Source organism: Neoarius graeffei, chromosome 2, assembly GCF_027579695.1.
Source record: "Neoarius graeffei isolate fNeoGra1 chromosome 2, fNeoGra1.pri, whole genome shotgun sequence".
Classification (NCBI taxonomy): Eukaryota; Metazoa; Chordata; class Actinopteri; order Siluriformes; family Ariidae; genus Neoarius; species Neoarius graeffei.
This window is the reverse complement of record NC_083570.1, coordinates 52,803,884-52,816,505: the sequence shown is the minus strand read 5'-3', so window position 1 is coordinate 52,816,505 and position 12,622 is coordinate 52,803,884. Positions and strand designations below refer to the sequence as shown.

The window sequence follows — 12,622 nt, the reverse complement described above, 5'->3', positions numbered from 1 at the left end:
GTGTAAGGCCTGCATATTAATAGCTTATGAATCGGTAGAGATAACAGAATAAGCTAATTAAAAACATTTCCCCTGAGGCTGTCACTCCGTTATTGTCCGCAAACGCCTGCTTAAACTGACGACACACTTCACTTGCACACAGCTGTTGTTTCCACAGCAACAGAAAGCAATAAGGTGAAGTGAATAAATTCTTTGGCTTTTCACAGCTGTGAACTGTTAGGCAGGCAGATGATGATGAGGGACCGGGCACAGCAGGCTCTCTCGCACATGTTTCCTTCTGTCTCTGACATGGTTTAATATAAACCATTCTCCAGGTGGCAGGTAGCACAGGTCAGAGGCTCATCCTCACCCAGAACAAGAATAATAAATACATATCAGTCAAACAGGATCTGTCGTCCTCCAAAGAGCTTCATTACAGGTGACATATTATACTCCTTTTGCACAAGTTGACAGTTCCTTGAGGTCTTAATGAAATGTATGTAACATGCTTTGGTCAAAATACCACAAGGATAAATCACCACAGCTCCCTTCTCATTCGGTCTAAACAGCCGTGTTCAAAACGGCCGATCTGAGCGCCTGTCCCTTTAAATGATAATGACTCACTGCTCACCCAAACCCCCTCTTACCTTGGCCAATCAGGCAGCACTTTCCTCATGAATATTCATTTGCAAGAGCAGTTATCAAGCCATGAGTGGAGATACTCAGATGAGGGGGTGGTGTTATTCTAATGAGCTCCACTTGTGACATAGAAAGTGGAGCCAGCTTGTTGAAGCGCGTGTTTTCTGAAATTGGCAGCACAAAAGAAACTGACTGGGTTGTCTTATTTCAAAGTTTGTAGGTATGTAGGCACTCCAGATACCCAAATATATATACACAAGCACTGAAAAAACAAGTTTTTCATAATATGAACCATAATAGGAGATTGTCCTGTTCTAATGGCCCTTTTCCACTACCCTTTTTCAGCTCACTTCAGCCCGACATGGCTCGCGTTTCGACTACCTTAGAGCAGCATGACTCAGCTCGCTTCAGCCCTGCTTAGCACCCAAAACTCGCACGGTTTTGGAGTAGGGCTGAAGCGAGCCAAACCGAGCTGAGTGAGGTTGGGGGCGTGAGCAGACACTCCCCTGTGCACTGATTGGTGAGGAGGAGTGTCCTCACACGCCCACACACGCCCCGCGAGCACGCTGGGATCTGTAAACACTGCAAACCCGGAAGAAGAATAATTACGAATTACGAGAATTTCTGAAGCCTTATGCGCCTCGCCTCATCTATACGCTCTTGCCAGTATCTGTTGGCGTTGTCGGTGACAACAAGCCACAGCACCAAGACCAGCAACACTAACGACTCCATGTCCTCCATGTTTATTGTTTACTATCCGGGTCGTGAGACTACCGCTTAAAAGGCCACTGATGTCACTGTTTGTGCCGCCTAACGACATCACGTGACGTCCACCCACTTTAGCTAACTCCACCCAATGTGTCCACCCACTTCCAGCCAGCACGGTTCAGCGTGGTTGTAGTCGAAATGCAACTCCAACAGCCCCACTCAGCTCGACTCAGCCCAACTCAGCACGGCACGGCTCAGCCCGACTCAGCCGCGTTGGTAGTGGAAAAGCGGCATATGTGAGAACAGGAACTAACGCGTCTCTCAGACGTACTACAACATTACAGCTAACTATAAAACCTTAAAATATATCATATGTCATTAATTTATTAATTAAACACTGTAATCGTTGGAAAATCACTGTAGTATAAATGGAACCACATGCTCCAGAGCATGCGGTTATATGTAAATAATTCAAATTGTGGATGTTTTTCTTTCCTTACAAGAAATTATAAGATATAAATATAAAATCTGTGTGATGTCTCACAGTGCTTTGGATTCATGAGAAAAGAAAGTGTTGAATCTCACTGAGATCTTTGTGTGAGAAAAAAAGTGCTTGTTTGCAAGTAAGGTGTGTGTGTGTGTGTGTGTGTGTGTGTGCGCGCGCGTGTATGTATGACGTCGTGACGAGGGAACAATTGAAAGCTTCACTGTGAGGAGCCAGCAGTTATGAGCTGCTGCACCCTGTCAGTTTTACTCACCACACACACACACACACACACACACACAGCGATTTCTGACAAAGCAAAAGATGCAAGTCTAAGACAAAGTGATGATCAGGATCTTTTTAATCCAGTTTATCTCAGTGATAAACAGAGGAGATCCCGGATATTTAGTGGAAATGTATTTGACAGTGTTGCGTTTCTCAGAATATTTCAGACTAAAATTCGGTAGAGACTCTGAGCTTTCACTAGAAACCTGTTAGAAGTGACTGACCAAAACCAGGTAATTTACTTTTCTCTCTAATAATGGACCAATACATTCAGTCCAGTGCTGTCCTGACTAAACACGTCTAAGACCGGTAATAAACCAGACAGAATTTAAAATTTTGATAAGCAAAGCATCCTGTAAGATTTCAATTATTCACGTGGTATTTACACACATGTAATGCTACCTTTATGAAAACTTGGAGAACTTCTCAGAAAACACCTCAGAGCACCGATGTGGGAAGAACAGGAAAAAATTCTCATTAACTCTGCAGAAGCATGTCACATCATTTTCCTGCAAATAACTCAGACATGGTGGAAGAAACAAACAGAGAAAAAGTGGATGTTGTGCTTCCATATGGTATCATGTTTACAGCTGTAAACCAACTGGAAGTGGAGATATCTTGTTTTGAAAAGCAAACAAAAATTATTTAGCGACTTCCTGTTACTTAAGGAAGTAGCAATGCATCTGTTGCTCTAGGACTTGTTTAGATTCTGTACGATTGCTTAAAAAAGAAAGAAAGAAAGAAAGATGCTCTCAAATAGTTTTTAAATGTTTAAGAAAAGTAAATTTGTTAGCGCTTTATTTATTTTAAACCACGAATGTAGTCTGTACGCTGTAGGGTACAGTAAAAAGCGCTGTATTATGCTAATACAAACATAAAGTCATGCAGTGTGATGCAAAAAAATCTGCTTCTAAGGCTCAATCTTTGCTACGATTTCTTTCTTTCTTTTTTTTTACTTTGTACAATGTGGAAATAATGCCACATTTCTCCAATTTGGAGAAGTTACTTGAAATTACTGAATTTCCAGGTGGGTATTGTGAGCTGGATGGCCGTTTAACTGGATTTTTTTTTTTTTTTACTCAAATGTCAGTGGTAAATGTTCAAGTAACTCCAAGTAGTCTTCCGATTCAAACCTGATGAAACCATCAAAATGGGCCAGACACGAGTGTTTTTAACCAGATGGCAAAATTACACAGACTCCACTCCCTCTCTCTCTCACACACACACACACACACACACACAATTATTAAGAAAGACAAGCTTTCAAAGGCAAGAGCTCGTTCATCGCACTGCAGCTCAGCTAAAAAAGTGTCCAGAGACTGAGAGAATATGAAAAGTGGAAAAGAAGAAAAAGATGATATCTCAGAGAGAGAGAGAGACCTGAATAAGTTGTGCTGTGGATAAAAACCAGAAAGACGATCTTCTCTTTTCTTTCGCTGACAGTGAGGTTGATAAGGAAACACAATTCTCAAATTTATTGAGCTGTTCGCTCAGTTCATCGGTTCACCTGCTTCCTGATCCAGTGTAATTAGATCGATGCATAATTCAATGCTCCACGACGTCACGGACTCGTGCACACACACACACAGCAGACACACGGCCTGCAGAGTCAGATTACTGATAATAACACTTTCCTGAATTCTTCAGTCACTGTGTGGTCTGTCACTCACTGAGTTCCTGAGTGCTCTCACCTTTCAGCCTTCAGAGATGATCTTTAAGATCCAAAAAGAGGAAACAAAACAGAATTTAACTTCTAATAACCGAATGCTCATTTCTAATGAAGGTCATAAATACAGACTGTTGTGTTGGATCACTACGCTGATACAACAGCCTGAGTTCGTTCTTTGGCTCTGCACAGAATACGGAACTTCTTTGATCTCGAAGAATCCAAGCTTGATTAATCCACTCCATCTTTTTTTCTTCCTGGTCCATTTTCATTAGCATTACTATCTTGAGTTGAAGATTTTTATTTTTCGCTACCTTAAATCAGGCTGTGAATTCAAACCGACACAATTTCAAACCAGGGAAATTTAATACACAGGTGTGAATGAGTGTCTGTGTCTATGTGTCAGCCCTGTGATGACCTGGCGACTTGTCCAGGGTGTACCCCGCCTTTCACCCGTAGTCAGCTGGGATAGGCTCCAGCTTGCCTGCGACCCTGTACGTAGAACAGGATAAAGCGGCTACAGATAATGAGATGAGATGAGGTCATGGAATTTCTGGAATATCATGGACTTTTAAAAACTCTATTCCAGACATGGAATATCAGGGGATTTTACTCTTTTTTGAGCCAAATCATGGAATATCAGGGAATTTTGTTTAAAGCATGTTTAAATTTTAGTTGCTTTTTATCAAAATGTAGTATTTTCCATGCAGAATTTTTCTTTATCAGATTATTTCACTATGTTTAAGCAGCAAAAATTTTAAGTTTTACACTGAAAATGTCTGTGAACGAGTAAATAAAGCTCACAAATTGATAGATTTAAACACTGTGGCTAGGTGGTTGGGGTTTTTTTTTTTGCTCAGCACAAAGATGCTTGATTTTTCCATTCATTATAGGTAATGTAAATTCAGCATTTTAGTCAGTGAAAGTCAGGGAATTTGACATTTGACTTGGAGCGGGAACTGTGTAAAGAAAATATACTTCATTTTTTTCATTTAAAAACACAGCATAATGATGAAAGAGAACAAAGAGAACAAGACCTTGTTTTTTATTTTTAATGTTTGCTGGAACAAAGGGATTTATTCATTAGGCAGAGACTAGAGCTCGTCTGTGATATTACAAAACTACAAAAACCAAATGAGAGGGTGTGCAGCTCTCTAACCAGGCATGCAGTTTCAATCCTTAACAAATCCACAATTATTTTCTATCCAGGAGTGTTGTTTTATCAGTTTAGCATTTATACCCTCTGAGTCTTTCATGCTCGCTGCATACAAGAGGTGTTAGGGTTAGAAATGTTCACAGTATGATAAACTAGTGTAAAATTACCATGGGTTTACAGTATCCTGGTATTACTTAATAAACTGTTTATCTAAGCCTATATAAGAAAAATGTAAAATCCTGCATAAAATTGTTTCTTTTTTTTTTCTTAGTAAGATATTTTTAACATACACTCACCGGCCACTTTAATATGAACTTGTTCTTGAGTCTAAGGTTCCTGTTCTTGGCTGCAGTCGTAGAACCCAATGTGGTCTTCTGCTGTTGCATGCTGAGATGCTTTTCTGCTCACCATGGTTGTAAAGAGTGATTATATGAGTTGCTATATCCTTCCTGGCAGCTCGAACCAATCTGGCCATTTTCCTCTGACCTCTCGCTCACGCAACGTTTTTTTGTTTTTCGCACCATTCTGTGTAAGCTCTAGAGACTGTTGTGTGTGAAAACCCCAGGAGATCAGCAGTTTCTGAAATACTCAAACCAGTCCGTCTGGCTCAAACCAACACCCATGCCACAGTGAAAGTCACACTTTGAGATCACAATTTTTCCCATTCTGATGTTTGAAGTGAACATTAACTGAAGCTCTTGATTTGTATCTGTATGATTTTATGCATTGTGCTGCTGCCAAGGAAGGGATTGGCTGATTAGAGAACTGCATAAAACAGCAGGTGTATGGGTGTACCTAATAAAGTGGCTGGTGAGTGCATCTTTTAGACTTTTCTGTAAAATAAAGAAGAAAGCCATAAAGAAAAGAAAGTAAGAGGAAGGAGGCTGTGAGGAAAGGTGGTAAAAATTAGCAAAGAAGTATGTAGCACTTGTTAGCTAAAAATAGATCATTTTTTGGTTTAGTTCTGGTTAGCAGTGCAATGTTGTGTGCATCTGAAAGCCTTCAGGGATGATAAAGTTATAAACTTTAGAAAAATGAAAAAAGGGAGGTTGCTGACTGCAAAAAACGATGTTTTAACAAGTGAAAATATCTTGAATGTAGTCAAATTGATCTAGAATTTCCTATTCAGTTTATAATAAAATAAACATAATTATTATTGTACTGTCGACTTTTTTTTTTTTCTAATTTCAAACTTGAAGTCTTGTTTTATAGGCAGATCATTTTTCTAAAGTCAGTGGTAAGGTAAGTGTTCAATCTTTTACCATGACGTCGAAACCATGTTGTCGTAACAAACCTACTCACAAACCTACACAGGCATAAACCAAAAAACTTGCAAAAATGCGCACACCCCCCCCCCATCTTTGTTGAAGCCTTCTCTTCCTAAAGAGACTACACTAACTCCCCTCTGAGGTGCTGCTTCAGCAATAGTTATGTGCACAAAGAGTTAACTAACTGAATAGTGGTTATATACACACCTGGCCAATGGGTGAAACACTATAGCATGGTGCTGTTGTTTGTCTATCTCATGACAATGAGTTTGTCAGCCTAGAGCTTGAGGGCACAGGTAACGGATGAAATGGAAAATCCCCCCAAATAAATATTTAAAATACTACATCAGACCAGCCATTTTACTACAAAGTAGCTGTGCATTTTAACAAGACACCAAAAGAGTTGTCTTTTCCCCCCATAATAAAAACAGCACATGAGCCAATCAACATCCGTGCAGGCGTTTTGACCTCTCCGATATTTAGAGATGCTCTGTGAAAGCCCCCGCCCCCTTCCTCCATTTCTCACTAGCAATGTTTTTTGCCTGTGTTTGATGAAAATATATTTTTGCTTTCTGATAAGGCAAAAGGAGAATGTTTGGAGCTCATGGGATAAAAGTTTGGATACGTATAGGCCTAGAGTAATGGCCGCGAGTGACCCAAATGAATCCAAGTGTGCCAAAACTTTCTGATTGGAGTGCAAACTTTGTCAGAAAACAACACGAGTTGTTCGTTCTCCACTTACGGATGTAATATTTATTAAAACGTGTGAGCCTGCCACCTGACTTTAATGTTGTTCTACTGTATTATGAATGTAGTGTACGGTACAGTCTATAAACATCTTTATGGTTATACACTATGTAGTAAGCATATAAAGTGATGAGGAAGCCATTTGGGATTTAGTGCTTAAATCAGGATATCAATTCCTACAAGTTGAAGAAAGTATCCTGGCTCGTGTGCAAACATCAGTGAGGAAACAATTACTATAGATAAATAACCATGAAAATGTATAGCACTACTGCTGTTATCTGTTCTGTGCTACAGTAGGAAGTTACACACGTATTAGTATTTAAATGAATGCAAAGATGGCATTAAGTAAAGCAAAATTATTTCATGGTTGTTTTTGGTTTCCTTTATAAAAAACACCGAATTAGTCATTGTCTGTAAACGCTCGACTGTACAATCACTCAAAATGTCCAACTCTAGTCGTCTGTAGGACCTGTTTAGCGTATGTGGTCCTGCAATGCTCAGTGCATCTGTGTGTGTCCTTACCGCAGGGGTTGCGTCTGAGCACTGGGGAGCCCTTCCTCCTGAGTGCCTCCCCCCTCTCCTGCCTCTCCTCCTCCTCCTCCGGCTGTGCTAGAGGTACGGAGGTGGCGTAGCTCCTCTGGCTGCACAGCGCTGTACCAGTTCTGCAGCCCACCGTCTGGGGTGAGCACGGGGCTGCGTGCCTCCTCCTGGCCCTGTGCCACCCCCTGCACCGTCTTCACAATGTTCACGGCATTGGCTGGCAGCTGGAGCAGCTTCTGCATCGGGGTCATCTTCATCGGTAATGTAGCCTTTTTGATTTGCTTTCACACCTTCAAGCTGGTCTTGAGACTCATATGAGCGGTAGCAAGAATCATGCGAGGCGGTATACACACCTCACCAGAGTGCCACCTGTTGGAGTGCAGCTGAAGCCAACAACTCATCAACTTGGAAAAATTCTCAGTGACCTGTCCAGTGGACAGCTTTCCTCTGTATCCTGATGCAAGGTTGTTGGAGCGAGGTATTTCTGAAGACAAATGTCAACTCCCAAACCTCCAGGGTGAGAGGCAGGGGGATGCTGCTGCTGTGCTCAGTCAAGCCTCTGCCTCACATGTCAGTGAAGGATCTCCCCGCTTAACCTGGACGTCTGGAGTAGAGTGGTGTGTCGTGAGTCTCTCCTGAGAGAAAAGCTGTTCTCCATCTGCATGGAGGCAACTGCATGTGAACGCAGCCAAGAGATCTCACAGGTCTACTCTGCCCCCTCCGCTCCAGCCACGTTAGCACACCCCTCCCTTCCACTCTCCTCTTACAACACTATCACACTGTATCGCTCTCTCGCTCTCTCCAACATATTTCCCCTTGCTTCTCTCATTCATTCGTCTCTATTTTTTCTTCTCCATATATATACACAAACATGTACACACACATACACCACACTCTCTTTCTATCCATGTATCCATCTCTTTCTTTCTCTCTCCCCCTCCCTTCATCATACTCACACTGACATGACTCAGCTCTAAAGCAGCCCTGTTCAGCCTGATGGCTTCGTGTTTTATTAAGAAACACAAACAGAATGGTTTAACAGCAAAAAACAGGACCGTACAATATTAGCCCAAATGGAGGCTATTGATGGTTTCTGATAAAAAAAAAGAAGCAATTTCAGCATCCATACACATATACGCACAAATCTCTCAGTATACATCATCCTGTACTGCATAGTGAACTGTAGGTGGCACCATATAAACTTTAAAAAAAAAAAGGCAAAGAACATCCTCAGCAATTGAAACTACTAGTACACGCTCATCTTTAAATACATTTTTACTTCATCTTATACCAGACTCCTTTTACAAGCGCATGGGTTTGCACTGTGCATGCTTGTCAGAAGGAGTGTGTGAGCTTTTTCACAGAAATGTGTGGAATTCACATAGAGGGCTCGAGACGGGAGAGACAACAGAGCAACACTGTCATTCGCAGTGAATAACACACAGTGACCACCCTCCAGAGACTGGATGAGGGCAATGGTGCGCTCTGTCACTGTGAGTTATTCAGGGAGCAAGAACCAGCAAAGAGTCCTGTTTTAATCAGCTGGGAATGTGAATCTCATTTGTTGATTGCAGATGGAAATACAGTGCAGTTAGTCCAGCCAGACTTAAAAGGGTATGTTGCTAAGGCAACAGCATCGGAGGATTTCTCCTTCTCCATGTTTGCTTTGGAACCAGTAAAACAACCATCTCTCTTCTCTCTCACACACACACACACACACACACACACACACACACACACACGTAAACACAGCAATGGGGTGCCAAAATAAAACTCCAATTAACCAGCAGACAAACATCTGTCGTCAAAGGCAATATTGACATCGAAACAACTCTGGCAGAAGCAAACAAATTATTTTCCACATGACACCTACTGTAATATGCTGACATCTGTACCTACACCTATACGCTAGACTGAATGTCTCTTCCTGGAAGAACACACAATGTGTGTTCGGACTGCAGGTATGGCAATAAACATCAATATGAATGTCCTGAATGCAGCAGGACAGATTCGCAGTTTCTCAAGAACTTTCCTTTCTAACCCTACTTCCTAAAAAGTGTGTATGCTGTGTAAATTGTAAATAAAAATGGAATGTGATGCTTTGCAAATCATGGAAATCCGATATTTCTTTGAAAATAATACTAAGACAACATATCAAATGTCGAAACAGTGTAATTTTATTGTTGTTTGAAAAATATATGCTCATTCTGAACCTGATGCCAGCAGCATGTTTCAAAAAAGTTGGGCTGGGGCAACAATAGACTGGAAAAGTTGTGTTACGCTTAAAAAAACAACAACAAAAACCTGTGGAACATCTCACAACAAATTTGGTTAATTGGGAACAGGTCAGTAATATGGTTGGGTATAAAAAGAGCATTCCAGAGAGGCGGAGTCTCTCAGAAGTAAAGATGGGGAGGGGTTCAGTGCTCTTTGAAAGACTGGATGGGCAAACAGTGCAACAATTTAAGAATAACGTTCCTCAATGTAAAATTGTGAAGAATTTAGGGATCACATCATCTATGGTACATAATATCATGAAAAGGTTTTGAGAATCCAGAGAAATCCCTGTACACAAGGGACAAGGCCAAAAACCAGCACTGGATGCCCATGATCTTCAGGCACACAGGCACCACTGCATTAAAAACAGACACAATTCTGTAGTGGAAATCACTGTATGGGCTCAGGAACGAAAACCATCGTCTGTGAACAGAGTTCCTCACTGCATCCACAAATGCAAGTTAAAACAATACATAAACAATATCTAGAAACACTACTGCCTTCTCTGGGCCTGAATTCTTTTATAATGGATTGAGGCGAAGTAGAAAACTATCCTGTGTTCTGATGAATTGAAAGTAGAAATTCTTTTTAGAAATCATGGACACCACGTCCTCCGGGCTAAAGAGGAGAGGGACCATCCAGCTTGTTATCAGTGCACAGTTCAAAAGCCAGCATCTGTGATGGTATGAGGGTGCATTAGTGCACATGACATGGGCAGCTTGTACATCTGGGAAGGCATCATTAATGCTGAATGATATACACGTTTCAGAGCAATATGCTGCCATCCAGACAAAATCTTTTTTCAGGGAAGGCCTTCCTTCTTTCAGTAAGACAATAACAAACCATCTATACATATTAAAACTGTATGTCTCTGTCATAAAAGAGTCCAGGTGCTAAACTGGCCTGTCTGCAGTCCAGACCTGTCTCCCATTTAAAATATTTGGTGCATTATGAAGCACAAAATATATGATAAAGGAAACCCCAAACTGTTGAGGAGCTGAAATTGTATATCAGGCAAGAATGGGACAACATTTCTCTTTCAAAACTACAGCAATTGGTTCCCTCAGTTCCCAAATGTTTACAGAGTGTTGTTAAAAGTAGAGGTGATGCAACACAGTGGTAAACCTGCCCCTGTCCCAACATTTTATGAAACGTGTTGCTGACATCAAATTCAAAATGAGTATATGTTTTTATAACAATAACATTGCTCAGTTTTGACATTTTATATGTTGTCTTTGTACTATTTTCAATGAAATATAGGGTTTCCATGATTTGCAAATCATCACATTCTGTTTTTATTTACAAACCCAAATCAGAAAAAGTTGGTATGGCATGTTGAAATTGAAATTAAAGCTGAAAACAGTGATTTGTAAATAATTTTTGACCTGTATTGCACTCAAAACAACATAATAGCAAATTATTTGAAGTTTTACTTCATGAATTTTATTTTATTTTTTTTCCAAAATAAACACTTATTTCAATTTTGATTCTTGCAACACATTTCAAAAAACGTTGGGATTGCATTTACCATTTTGTAATGTTGCCATTTGTTCTCACAACACTAAACCTAACAGTTAACAGTCATTTAACCTAAAATCTTGTTTAGTTGTTGTTGAAGACACCAAGTGATGAAGCATTTTAGGTGTTATTTTGTCCCATTCATCCTGCAAATAAGTCTTAAGGTGTGCAACAATATAGGGTCGAAACGTTACTATAACTTTGACTGGAAACATCTTTTATGGTCTGATGTAACAAATTTTTATTTATTTTTTGGTAACAAACATTCAACGTGGGTTTGGCGTAAAAAGAAGAATGGCTATAATGAAAAGAACCCGATCCCAACTGTAAAATATGGTGGAAGTTCTGTGCTGTTTTGTGGCTGTTTTTCCTCCAAAGACCCTGGAAACCTGGTTAGGGTACATGGCATCATGGACTCCATGAAATGCCAGGACGTTTTAAATCAAAATCTGCCTCTGCCAAGAAACTAAAACTGGGTCATCATTGGATCTTCCAGCAGGACAATGATCCAAAGCATATGTCCAAATCAACTCAAAAATGGTTAACTGACCACTGAATCCAGCTTCTGCTAGTCCCGTGACCTGAACCCCATTGAAACCCTGTGGGATGAGCTAAAGATAAGAGTGCACAAGAGAGGGCCTCGGACCCTGGATGATCTGGAGAGATTGTGTAAAGAGGAATGGTCTCAGATGCCCTGCTCTGTATCTCCAACCTTATAAAATACTATAGGAGACTCAGTGCTGTTTTACTGGCAAAGGAAGACTGTACAAAGTATTAAATGCAGGGGTGCTAATAATTGTAGCACATATGTTTTTGTTGAAAATAATTATTTCTTGATGAGGGGTTTATTTTTCTCTGAATAAATTTATTTCAATTAAATGTTGGATTTTTCTCATGTTTTCAGTGTGAAATGAAGCTACTTCACCAAAAGGTGGATTTTCTCTAACCCTTTTTACTAATCTTTACAAGGGTGCCAATAATCATAGAGGGTGCTGTAAATACAGTTGTCATACAGCCATAGTTTACTTGGAACCTTCTCACTAAGTGCCTGCCAGATTGACACTCTCTCCAAATGACAAAGACTCCTGGGTGTTATTTGATATTCTAGCATACTAATTCACTCTGCCTAACCCCCAGAGGTGGTGAAAATCACCTGGATAACATAAGCCTCTATGTCATGAGGGACTGACCCACCTTAGGACTACCTGGAAAGTTGTTCAGAGATAACCACTGCTGACTTCCTAGAGAAACACGTAGAGTGGCATCTCATGGTTAAGGTCAGGCCCCTTGTGTCTTCACTTTGAGGAAGATGAAAAGTTGATCCGATGATCAAAGGGTGCATACTGAGCCTAACA

At 40.6% G+C, this 12,622-nt stretch overlaps 1 protein-coding gene across 12 annotated transcripts in view; it reads right to left on the bottom strand.

Annotated features, from left to right (window-relative positions):
* LOC132881671 (AP-3 complex subunit beta-2) overlaps window positions 1-12,622 on the bottom strand; it is a 136,398-nt gene that overhangs the window by 91,458 nt on the left and 32,318 nt on the right. For 6 of the 12 annotated variants that reach the window (XM_060914396.1, XM_060914398.1, XM_060914399.1 and 3 more), the window contains exon 1: window positions 7,455-8,139. The exons of the other annotated variants lie outside the window; for them this stretch is intronic. In XM_060914396.1, the coding sequence (XP_060770379.1) occupies window positions 7,455-7,729 (275 nt within the window). In that variant the 5' untranslated portion in view covers window positions 7,730-8,139. Of the gene's footprint in view, window positions 1-7,454; window positions 8,140-12,622 lie in introns of those variants that run through there. 12 annotated transcript variants of the gene reach the window in all.